We start from the raw sequence: 12138 nt of genomic DNA, 5'->3' as shown, positions 1-12138 counted from the left end.
GTGACATCTTCCTAACTTTTTGAAAAAATTGAGATGAAATTCACTTAACATATAATTCCATCGTTTAAGTATTTTGTTGTACAATTCAGAGGCTTTTAGCAATTACATAAAGCTGTGCAACCACCATGCCTCCAACCCTTGAAAAGAACTCTTACCCGTTACGCAGCCCCTCCTTAATCCCCGCGCCCTCCATTCCAGGCAACTACTAATCAGCTTTCTTTCTATGGATTAGCATGTCCTAGACACTTCCTATTAATAGAATCATACTGGGACTTGCCTGGTGGTTCTGTGGCTAACATTCTGAGCTACCCATGCTGGGGTCCCGGGGTTCGATCCCAGGTGAGAGAACTAGAGCGTACACGCCAGAAGTAAGACCCAGCACAATCAAATAAATATTAAAAAAAAAAAAAAAGAATTATACAACATTACAGGATTTTTGTGTGATTACTGTATGGTGTCCAAGGTTCCTCGTGTAGCGTGCCTTAGTACTTCATTTTATACCTAAAACGATTACTTTAAATGAATAACACCGTATTTTGTTTATCCATTTGTCACTTGATTTTTGGGGTTGCCTCCACTTTGGGGCTACTATGAATAATGCTGCTGTGAACATTCATATACGAGTGTTTGTTTAAACTCCTGTTTTCAATTCTCTTAGATTATACCTAGTAGTGCGATTCTGGGTTATCTGGTAAATTCTATGCTTGTTGAGGAATTGCGAACTTGTTTTCACAGTGACTACACGAGTTTACATTCCCACGATTAACAACATTAAGTATCCATTCTATGAATATGAAATATCTTTCCAATTATTTAGGTCTTCTTTCAGCATGTATTACAGATATCACAGTTCAGTTTCTCACACTTTCCCCCCCGCTTTTTAACTGCACTCTACAGCTAGATGGAGCTTAGTCCCCCAACCAGAGATCAACCAGCGGTGGAGGCTAAAGAGTCCTAACCACTGGACCACCAAGAAATTCCCTTGCATCTCCTTGAGTAAATATAGTTTTTCATCAACTATTAAATTGTTCTTCACACTATTGTAAATGACCAAGTAAGGAGCGTGGTTTCATACTAAGTACAGGGGGAAGTCACTGGAATGTTTTAAGCTGGGGAAGGTCATGAACCAAGGTCTGTGTTTTGCTGTTTGTTTTCTGGCCGCGTCGTGCAGCTTATGGGATCTGTTCCCCCACCAGGGATCAAACCCATGAACCCTGATGTGGAAGTATGGAACCCTAAAACTGGACTGTCAAGGAATTACCCGCAAGATCTGTTGTTATAAGACAACTGTTTTAAAGGATTATTCAGGTTGTTGTCTAAAAGAGCATCAATAAAGATAAAGGAGGGCATTCTCTGGCAGTCCAATGGTTAGGAATTAGTGCTTTCACTGCCCAGGTTTCAATCCCTGGTCACTGGTCAGGGAACTAAGATGAAAGATGTAGAAACCGGTTTCACTAAAGGAACAGTGAAGGAAGTGTCTATTTGGCCTAGAGAAGACAGAAAACCTGGTAGTTGTCTTGTAGGGTACCTGTCGAGTTAGGATATTAGCTGAGCTATTTATTCTCCCATCCCCTAGAGTGTTACTCAGGTCTTTTTGTACGTTCAGCATCTCTGATCTCTCCCTTTTAACCAGTCAGGAAGGAGGTAAAAAATGTAGTCTCTAGCTGCCCAGCTAAACCTGGAGAGGAGGTGGGGAAGAGGAAGTGGGGGCCAGTGGAGTAGTTTCTATCACTCGAAGGAAGACTACTGGGATGCTACAGAGATAGAGGTTTCAAACTAGATGAATTTAAAGTAACTTATTTTTCTATAATATTTGCTGGAATATCACTAAAAACCTATTTGTTTTTTGTTTTTGTTTTCATTTCCGATGGTAGAGAATCTGCCTGCAATGAGGGAGACCCGGGTTCCTTCCCTGGGTCAGTTAGATCGCCTGGAGAAGAGAATGGCTACCTACTCTAGTATTCTTGCTTGGAGAATTCCATGGATAGAGGAGCGGCAGTACTTGGGTTGCAGAGAGTCAGACATGACTGAGCTACTAACTTTTTACAATGTCAAATTTAAAATAATGTTAGCATTCTGTGTTCTGGATTAAGTTTTATTTAAATAATGATTAATCCAAGGGAGGGCATGAGTCAATATAGAACAAGGTTGATTAACAGCTTTGCTAATTACTAGAGGTGTGAGCTTAACCACTTTAAGTTCCTCAATTGATCTGTAAAGTGGAGTTGGTAAGAGCCCTTACTTAATAGCATCACTGTGGGGATTAAATAGTTTAAAATGCAAGGGTTCTGCTACAGCCATCTTGACTTGGTTTTGAACCCAATGCATATATTTGGTCATCTCCAGATAAATCATATAGTCCTTTGTAGTTAAAAAATGTGTGAATTTTATTAGATAGTAAATGTAAAAAATATGATTATGAAAAGGAAAGAAAAATTAGACCACCAGGTGCAAAATAGAAGTATAAAATTTATTTAAAACCACCCACAAAGTTCTGTGTAATCAGGAATGATACAATTTGCAATAGTTTTTTTTTTTTTAAAAACTCATGACAAAGATTTAAAATATAATTTCAATTACAGTATTCATTTAGCCTTATTCAGTTAGAACAACTAAAAAAACTTTATGCTCTAAATAAATGAGACACACAGGAAAATATAATAGACAATTTTCACAACTATCTTTACATGTATTTTTCAAAACTAGTACATTTCAAAGCATTTTGCTACATAAACATGAAATCATGTACAACTGCTGTGCACCAAAATTTAGCTTAATTAGGTCTTTCAAGTAACATGCAATTCCAACTCACAAGTCTTCAAGTACTGCTAGTAAGTGTTCCCTTGTTTGCAGAGCCACTACCTATTGATCCTGAATTGAAATCATCGTAATTATCTTTCCCTTCTACATGTTGAAGTGCTTTTATAAAAACTGTTCCCCCCATGTGTTAAGAACCAAAAATGGATATTTGTGGGGTTTTAAAACCTTTACTAACCTATTTCATTGTATGGGATATTTAATACAGTAGGACGGCAATAGGTAAAATCTTCCAAAGAAAAAAATCAAAGATACAAATAAATAGTAAATACACCCCAAAGAGAGGAAAAAGTCAGCTGGAGACATAAATACTATTTTGTAAAATTGATAATTCTCTATTGGGAATTTAGTACTACTCTACTTCACTATGGTGAAGAATCTGAATATTTTGTTCCCACTAATGATAAGCATAATCGGTCTCCTTCAAACAGATATGGATGTGCCTGTTAATCTATTTGGTAGATCACCACATAGCATAAGAGAAGATGAAGAAACCGGTATTCAGTACTTTTCTTTCTGCTGAGCAGATTTTTGAGCTTCTCTTTAGGGAACACTTCATGATTTCTTAGTAACCCAAAGATGACTATCCACTCAGACATCACAATACAAAAGCTGCCCTTTATTTTTACTACAAAATCATTCTGGAAAAATATTTCTCTTAAAGCACCTATCACAATGTTAACTCATAAAAGTTAAAAAAAAAAGACCGTGTATCTGTTTTTTTTAAAAGAGCTCTTTTTGTAAAGTCTTACGTCATCAGGCATTTATTTTGCAATATCACAGAGAAGCATTAGGGTAGGCAGTTATTGAACTGAATCACCAAAAGTGTTACTTGACTATTTTTAGAGCAGTCTGGACTATGTTTTTTGTTAGTACCCATAATATACTGATGAAGTAGCCCAACTTTCCTCTTTATAAAGAGCTTACTAAAAACTAGTACATCTTATTATTGTTCTTAACTCTCTGAACAAAGGTATATTTAACCTTTGACACAGAGATTTTACATGGCTGGAAAAGTGAAACAAAAAACAAATTCAAATAAGTGGGAGACAGAGCTATCTCTTAGAGATGTCAACAATTTTACATGTTTACCATGAGTGCCTGGGAACTGAAATAATCAGTTTACCCAGCACATTCCCTTCAAGCATTTCAAATTACAAAACCATTAAATTTTGATTATGAGTTGTTGACCTTGTTTCCCTTTGTTTCAGTAGTATGGGGACATTCTTTAAACAAAAACAACAACAAAAAAATTTTTACAGGGGTAAATATAAAGCTTCGTTAATCTAAGCCCTAATACAGAAGTCCTATGAATCTGACCAGATGTTCCAATATATGCATAAGAAAATAGCTGGCTAAAATAAATAGTGGAAACAAAATACTTCAGAAGCATATTTTCTGTACAATAAGTAGACTTTGTATTATTCTTAGATTAGATCTGACAAAATATCCACTCAGTAACACTCTCTAAGTCATAGTTTATGGCAAAGAAATCTGTTCAGCAGTCTGCAATTATTACCTTAGTCTCAAATGAGTTGACTTGCTTTGTGATTTGGAGAAAGTCATTTGCTTTTCTTGCCAATTTGCAGCTTTATCACCAGTAAGAAGGGAACATTGTTTTCTGTCCAGCCATCAGCATTGTGGAGAAAGAAGTGGCAGATAGGAAAGAGTTTGATAGCCTAAAACATTATAAAGTACAAGTATTATAATTCTTATTTCCATATTTTCTTTCAAAAGGGTTCCTCATTTTGAGTTGCTATTTTTTGGAAAGAAACTAGTATGGAGTGAGGAGTAGAAACATTATAACCTGGTTTTGAGCTGGTAGGTGAACCCACAGGCTGCTTATAGGAACACAGTTCTTCCTTTCTGCCCCTTTACTTCCTCCACCTGTGCTCAGAAGAAAGCACTTCTGATGATTGAATTAAGAACTCTTCGGATTACTTTCAGTCCATTTTTAAAAAAACTTTTCTCATCCAGGTTATAAAACAGTTCCTATTATTGCCAACAACCAAATTCCAAAGGAATAAATCTACCTTAGAAAACAGAAACCATCCACAAAATTGAGCTGGGAGATAAGGAAGAAAACAGGCAAAAAAAAAAAAGAGAAAATACTATCTAGTCTATAGATCACACCCACTAATTCAAAGTCACTGGTCAGAAAATTGATAATTAATATGATGTGTTACACAGAAATAGCAAAGCCGGAGTGCTAGAACATATAACTTCTCATACAACTTTTTGTAAAACATTCAAACACTAACAAATGAATTGAGGGTCAAACATCACTGGGATAGGTAAAGAGCACTTGATCCTAACCGGGAGTTCCTAAAAACTGAATTTGCCTCTAACCAAAAGGGCTGACTAAAAGCTTTTAAATCTTTTTGGTATTATCCCAAAAAGGATTGATGAAGTGATTTTTAAAAGACAGGAAAAGACAACTGATCAAGTTCACTGCTATTCTTAAAATGAACCATGTATATTTATGTAAGGGACATACATGGGGGATAGAACAGAGAGGGTGGAAGCAATAGAGTCTTAAAGAAAATCAGAAGAAAGGATTAAAAACTGTAAAAAGAATGAAAGTACACTGAGTGACAATGTAGCTTCAGTAAAATGAGAAAAGAAAAATAATACCAGAGTTTCTGGTCAAAGATGTAAGCTTATACCTAGCCAGATGGAGAAGAAACCAAATTACTTTTCAATATTATTTCTCCAAAAATGAAAATGTTTCTGAGAGTTGAGGTTTTTTGTTTTCTTTTTTGGTGTTTTTGTTTTTTTTTTTTTTCTGGTGATTGAGAGAATGCTTTTCGTAACAGCTACTAGGACTTTTTTTTTTTTAGGAATACTAGGTTTATACTCTTAACCAAGGGTTTCCAAAGTTGCACTCAAACATAAAGGGGTTAAATCCGCTTATTTATAACATTTACCTTAGACTAAGATTTATTTTGATTTAAGGGACATCTATGGCTGAGCAAACTGGAAGAAAATTTATGACCCAAGGAAGATCATGAACGTCACAGTAAGGATGGGAAAGGAGTACAACCAACAGAGAAAAGATTAATGTTAGACTTTTACAGCTAGAGATATTAAACAGTGCATACTAGCAAAAGAGAAACACAAAGTGAGACCCTCACAGAAGGGAAAATAAGCAGTGACAAAATACACTTGGATTACCTGAAGGAACAAAACACATGCCCTTTGAAGCGAACAATGGTATTTAATTCGATACTTGAGAAGAAACAGGCATTGAAGGGAAGTCGTCCAGATACTGGAATGCAGATAATTAGTTTGTCGAGTTCATTGTGGACAAGAGTGATGTACTGCATTAAAACCAGCTCCACCATCTCCAAAATTAACATAAGAACTCACACTCTTATTTTATACACTAGAGAAAAGTGAAGATTCCAATGATTCTCAATATATTCCAAGAAAATACACAAATTCCACTTCTGATAAAGAACACACTAATTCTTTCCAAACCGTATTTCAGAGCCATGGATGGCATCTTTTTTTCGCTTGCCAAGTTGAGAATTCTGTATTATTCAGCAAAATTTCTAAGAACTTCAAGCCCAGGAGGCAGTCTCTCAGATAGTTCTGAGGGACATCTGCTGGCATCGTTTTGTAAACCATTAGAAGAAAGCTCAACATGGAGCCTAATTTGGTTTAAATAAATCCAGACTTCTTCAGTAATCAGGGCACTGAATTCTATTTTGGTTAAGTGTGCCATATCACTGACATCGAAGTTAACACAAGTTCAGTACATTTATGGGCAAGTTTAGGAGATGTGCACAACAAAACAGTGTTCTAACCCACAGAGACAGTCCCATCAAAATTAAACTAGTCTAGGACTCAGTTGTGAGGCCAACTATATAGCAAGAATGTGAACAGACTGTACAACTATGGCCAGGGAATATATACAATGGAAATATACTTTCCCCAATTATTCCAACCATTCAGTCTTTTATAACTCCCTTTATATGCCAAACACTTGTTTCAGGGGAAATAAAAACCTGTACTCTATCAGTACTTGATTTTCATTTATTGAAATAGCAAATAGGACAATTGCCACATTTTGTGAGATGAATTAACAGGACAGCTTCATAGGTAAAAGTCAGCTAGATTTCCCACAAAAGGCCCACAAAACTCTACAGGCAGGGAAATCTTGATTCAATTTCATTTCTTACCCTGAATTTCTCAGAAAAAGAACCCAAAAGCCATTTTGACTTATACCAAAAATAAGATTACTTTACAGTGATAAAGTCCCCTGTGGGTGAGCAGATCAAGTTTTCCTACAGTCCTCCTAACCAAAAAGTGGCCTTCATTTGACTATTTAAATTTTATTTCCAAATGTAATTGAACACCAACACTGACATCTGTCTGGGCCCCAATGACTGGACTGTATGCCTTCTAAGGTATCTTCCAGGGCTGTGAGAGGCCACTATATTACCTTATTTCACAATTCTCATCATAAATTTCTACAAAAGATCAAAATTCCCAGTTGTACTAAATCTAGACAAAAAAGGATTTCCATGCATCAGGAAGTTGTGAAATAGAAGGTAGCTATATATTAAAGGTCACATACAGCTACTGATTTACTGGGCACATTCAAAGGAAATGCTGTGCCCATTATTGGTGGAAGTTGTCATGCAATGTCAAAAGTTTGTCCGAGATAAAAGATATAATTTGTTTTAAGAATACTAAACTTAAATAGATTGGGGTTATTTTCATACATGCTTTCGTGAAATAAATGATAATCAGTAGAAATCCACTGAAGTAGTAACATTAGAAAGTAGGTTACTTCATATGAATTCGGTACCTCATTTACACAGGGGTATGCATTCAATTAACTATGTATTGGGGTTATGTCTTAAGTAAATTGCTTATGAATCTCATCTAGTTGAAATTCTATATTTAACAAATGAAATTATTTCATCCACATGCAGACTGTATAATAAGAATGTGGAAGGATATTTAAGATGCAAACATTTTGCAAAACTTCACCTATAGCTATACATTTTCAGCTAGCCTCAATTTTCAATAAGAATATGTTTCAATCAGGTTTATGATATGATGTATTTGGTACTTTGTGGATGAATTGGAAAGATGAAGGTGAGGCTGACAGGCACAAGAGAAAACTTTTCATCAATGGCCTGAGAGCCACTAAAGAGACACTGAAGGGCAGCATGACATTTCGTAGGATTCTACAACAAGTAGGAGTTATTCTCTCATTATAATTGGTAACTTTGCACCTATGATGAACAGGTTGGGCTAATTTAAGGGCCAAGTATAAATGAATTCAATTATCATACTATGAACAAAGGCAGAAGATTAAACATAAGGCTATAAAAGAGGTAAAACAAAAGGTTTTACAGTAAAACATAACAGAAGTGTAGAAATAATGTTAGATGACCAGTTTTCTGAGTGAAAATGTCATTTCAAACAAATTTATTTCCTTGCTTCATGATAAAGAGCATTCTAAAAACAGTAGAGCCAGCATACAATCACAATGCTGCAGGACATATAATAAGCATGAGCTTTGGAAAAAAAAATCACAGGGCACACAATGGGATGGTACACTGTGAACCTTGGGAAATAAAGAGTTCAACAAGGTAGGAATCATATGTGGTTCCCACCAAGGGGTTATCAGTTGAGGCGAGCCATTCATGGTGCTACTTACAATAAGAGAATGGAAATATTTTAGTTGAGATAGGGTATTTTCATGTATTCATTTTGGTAAATTGCAACTAACCTCACAGATCTGAATGTTCCCCTAAGTCAACAATGGTGTTTCAAGTTTAGATTTTAAGGAATTTATTCAAACTTAGTGACAAACTGATTTGAATAGCTGCAGATGTATTACAGTGGATTGTTTTGAAGGAAATTTGCTGTTTTTGAAAAAACAGTACCTTTTAGGATTTTAATTCTTCAAGTTTACTATGTCAGGGTGGTGACTTAAAGAAAAACAAAAGCTAATACTTAAATTTGGCAGACATTCAATGAGAACTGAATAGAGAATGGATAGATGGATGGATGGATAAAGGTTCTTACAACTTTATCCATTAAATCTGTTGAGGAAATAATTTCTAGTGGGAGCTAAGGCCTAAAGTCTAAAACAAAATATCACAATGGTGTATTCCTGATAGTCTAATACTAGTAATATCTTATTGAAGCAGCGGAAACAATAAACAATCACTTATTTATATACTTATATGTATAAGAAACCTTAGGCTCACAAAAATATACATGTTTTAAAACAAATCTAAGGCACACAAAATACTAAAACAAGTCAATGATTTACTCTATTTTACATATTCAAAAAGCAGAAATCTACTTGACAAGATGATGGTCTATCAACGGACTTTTGTTATTTACAATCCCTTCATATTCCCTTAGTCAAAATTAGTCAAAAGCTTGAAACTGATACTTTGCACCATATATTATTTTAAGTTACAATGAGTTTTCCTTTAGATAGCTTGTTGGAACTGTTTGCTTTTGCACCAGAAATGTGAGTGTTAGCGGTTGTGAGCTTCCTATGGCATTTCCAAGGGAGAAGCACCAGTAGGTTTTCCATACTCCCAAGGAATCTGACACTTTGAATGTTATAGCACCTCTGCATTTTAACAGAATCAAGTATTTCATTGAAATTTCTTCTTGTTCTAAACATTTTGATTGGGAAATCACTTTTGCTTTGCTATTAATTGAGTCAATAAAGCAATGGGAAAAATAATGGGAGGGCTAAAATAACTAGAATGCCTATTTTTCTGTTACCTAGAAAAAGATGAATTAACATTTCCCCAAACCAATATACTTAGATAACTACTTTGGATTAGCTGTTAACGGACAAACCATGTTTAGGATACCATCCCTACTGTTTATTTAGAGTGTGTGTGTGTGAGGGGGGGGAGTGTGATGATGAGGATAGGAAATTTACTATCAAAAAAATTTCTACAGGAATTTTATTTGTCTTCTGAACCAGAATGACTTTCAGAATGAATAAGGGGTAGATAAGGTTCTTGCCACTTAATTTTTTAATTTTATCACCTTGAAACTTTAGAAGCATTTGACTCTTCAGAATCATCTTAAGTCTCATCTCCTTTTGGAAACATCTTTTATGGATTATATTGCAAAAGCTGGGGTGAAAGTAAATCAGGGCCATTGTTGCTCAATCAGAAGAGACCACTCTTATTTAGTTCCAAAGAAAAGTTAATCAATATTGGTGATATGCCTCCTAATTTCAATTTTACAGAGAATTAACAATTTTTGCATGATCTAACTATTTTATATAAGTAGCTAACCTTTGAATGAGAAAGGACACATTTAAAAAACACAAACCATATACATGATTAGGATACACATTGCAGTTAACAAGATGGAACTCTACACAGCAAGAATAAATGATTTCTCTTGTATGCAAGTATGCACAAACAATAGACAATAGGATTCTTATACTATACTATTTCAAGTTACTTTTAAAAATAGAAAGTGCTTTTAAAATATATATTTACAATTTATGAACAGCTTCCAACCATTACTAACAATGATGAGTTATTTTATACAGGAGAAATATTTTAGGAGAGAAAACACTTCATTGGTTTATTTCAAAGGAATATGCCGATTTCCTAGCAATGATTGGAAGATGTTGGAACAATGGCACCATGAAATAATAAATCAGCTTATTTTTGTGTCGATGTGGTTAAGCACCAGGAGCTGTGTAGAGTTAACACTGTGTGTCTTAATTTTACATCATAGCACATGAACCTGTTAAAATCCTCTAAAAATGACTCGTTTCATAGTAAACAATTTAAAGCACCAAACTGAGTGATTCTATCAAGGTTAACACCTAACCAAAACATTTCTTTATGTATTTAAAACTATAAAACTTTAATTTTTGCTTAAAATGTGCACCTTCTACCAATTGTCAAAATACAGTCACAGTTAAGAAATACCCACCCCCAATTTTTTTTTTTTTAACCTCAGCCTTCAAATGGGTGAGATGACGCTATAGTAAACGACAACATGACTTTCTTTTAAGAGCACCTTGAAAAAATACACTGCACTCGCAAAGGCATTAAGAAGGGGAGAAAAGCCTTCAGACCCAATGGTTATAGGGCCCCGCAACATGTGTGAGAGCATAAGGGGACACAGTGACAACATTGTCATGGGTTAATGTTAACGCTTTGTGAGAAGGAATCTGGCTAAATTCATTAACTTCTGTGGACAGTTCAATACCCTCGTTAGCTGCCTGGTCTTTCTGCTCGGAGGCTTTAGTTTTCTTATTCTTAGCTTCTTTTGCCTCAAACTTAATCTTGTTTAGTTCGAAACCGTGTTGGGGTTTATTCAGGTTTTTGTGCTGGTAGAAGACAAGAGAGAGGCGCGTAGGGTGATTTCGGTTGGGGTGTTCGACAGGAGTCGTGGCGTGAAGCTCTCGCCGGGCGCACTCGATCAGAACCGAGCCGTGGGAAGGCGCTATGGCCACGCCACCAACATTGGCATCCAGGAAGATGTGCTCACTGTCTGACCAATACTCAACAATGTGGGGCAGTTTCTCCTCAGCAGGCGACAAGGGGTCATCCGAAAGGGGGTCGTCTGATGGAGGCTCATCTGCTTCAGAAGGCTGCTCATCTTCTTCCACCAGAGAGGAAGCAAGCTCATGAGGAGAAGTGATGAATGGAGGCTGCTGGTTTGGCTGATTGGAAGTTAGCTGCTCAGATGGGCCAATGGGAGGCTCAGAATAACCCAGGGAATTTGTCATAGGAGTAGACAAGGTGGGAAGAGGAATCATTTCACCAGGCTGTGCAATTTCAGCGCATTCCCCAGCAGCTACATTAGCACCACTGTGTCTTGCAGAAGGCATTGTGCAGTGGGGATTGCTACCTCTTTCTGGAAACCCGTACGAAAGTGATGCATCATTCTTAAAAGGAGCTGTTGTGACCAAAGCAGTCTTAGAGGACCAGGAGAAGGCTGGAGCTAAGTTTGCCTCTTTCACTGGGTGAGGAATGGACGGGGTTGGTGAGTAGCTTTTAGTGTTGTCCGAACCTTTGAAGATAAGATGGGGTTCAGTTTCACTTTTTATTTCAGGTTGCGCTGTCTCTGTTTTATTCCCTAAACAAAGAAAAGAACACCAAATGTAAAGATAAACATAATTTGGTAGTTGTTGTCTTTTAAAAAGAAGTACAAAGATGAATAGAATAAAACCAGATGATGGCAATGATGGCCAGTTTTGTTCTATTTACTTTAAAGCTGACATAATGCACACATTAAAAATTGTAGGTGGTTTGGGTATGCTTTTTCATTCAATACAATTTTCCTTAGAATTGATTA

At 36.0% G+C, this 12138-nt stretch overlaps 1 protein-coding gene across 2 annotated transcripts in view; it reads right to left on the bottom strand.

Annotated features, from left to right (window-relative positions):
• Positions 1–5558: 5558 nt before the first annotated feature.
• TET1 (tet methylcytosine dioxygenase 1) overlaps positions 5559–12138 on the bottom strand; it is a 136584-nt gene continuing 130004 nt past the window's right edge. For both annotated transcript variants that reach the window (XM_043926402.1, XM_043926403.1), the window contains one exon: positions 5559–11919. In XM_043926402.1, the coding sequence (XP_043782337.1) occupies positions 10907–11919 (1013 nt within the window). In that variant the 3' untranslated portion in view covers positions 5559–10906. The remainder of the gene's footprint in view (positions 11920–12138) is intronic.

The sequence above is a fragment of the Cervus elaphus genome, chromosome 15 (assembly GCF_910594005.1).
Source record: "Cervus elaphus chromosome 15, mCerEla1.1, whole genome shotgun sequence".
NCBI lineage: Eukaryota > Metazoa > Chordata > Mammalia > Artiodactyla > Cervidae > Cervus > Cervus elaphus.
Note: the sequence above shows the minus strand (reverse complement) of the source record. Positions and strands in the feature narration are given on the sequence as shown.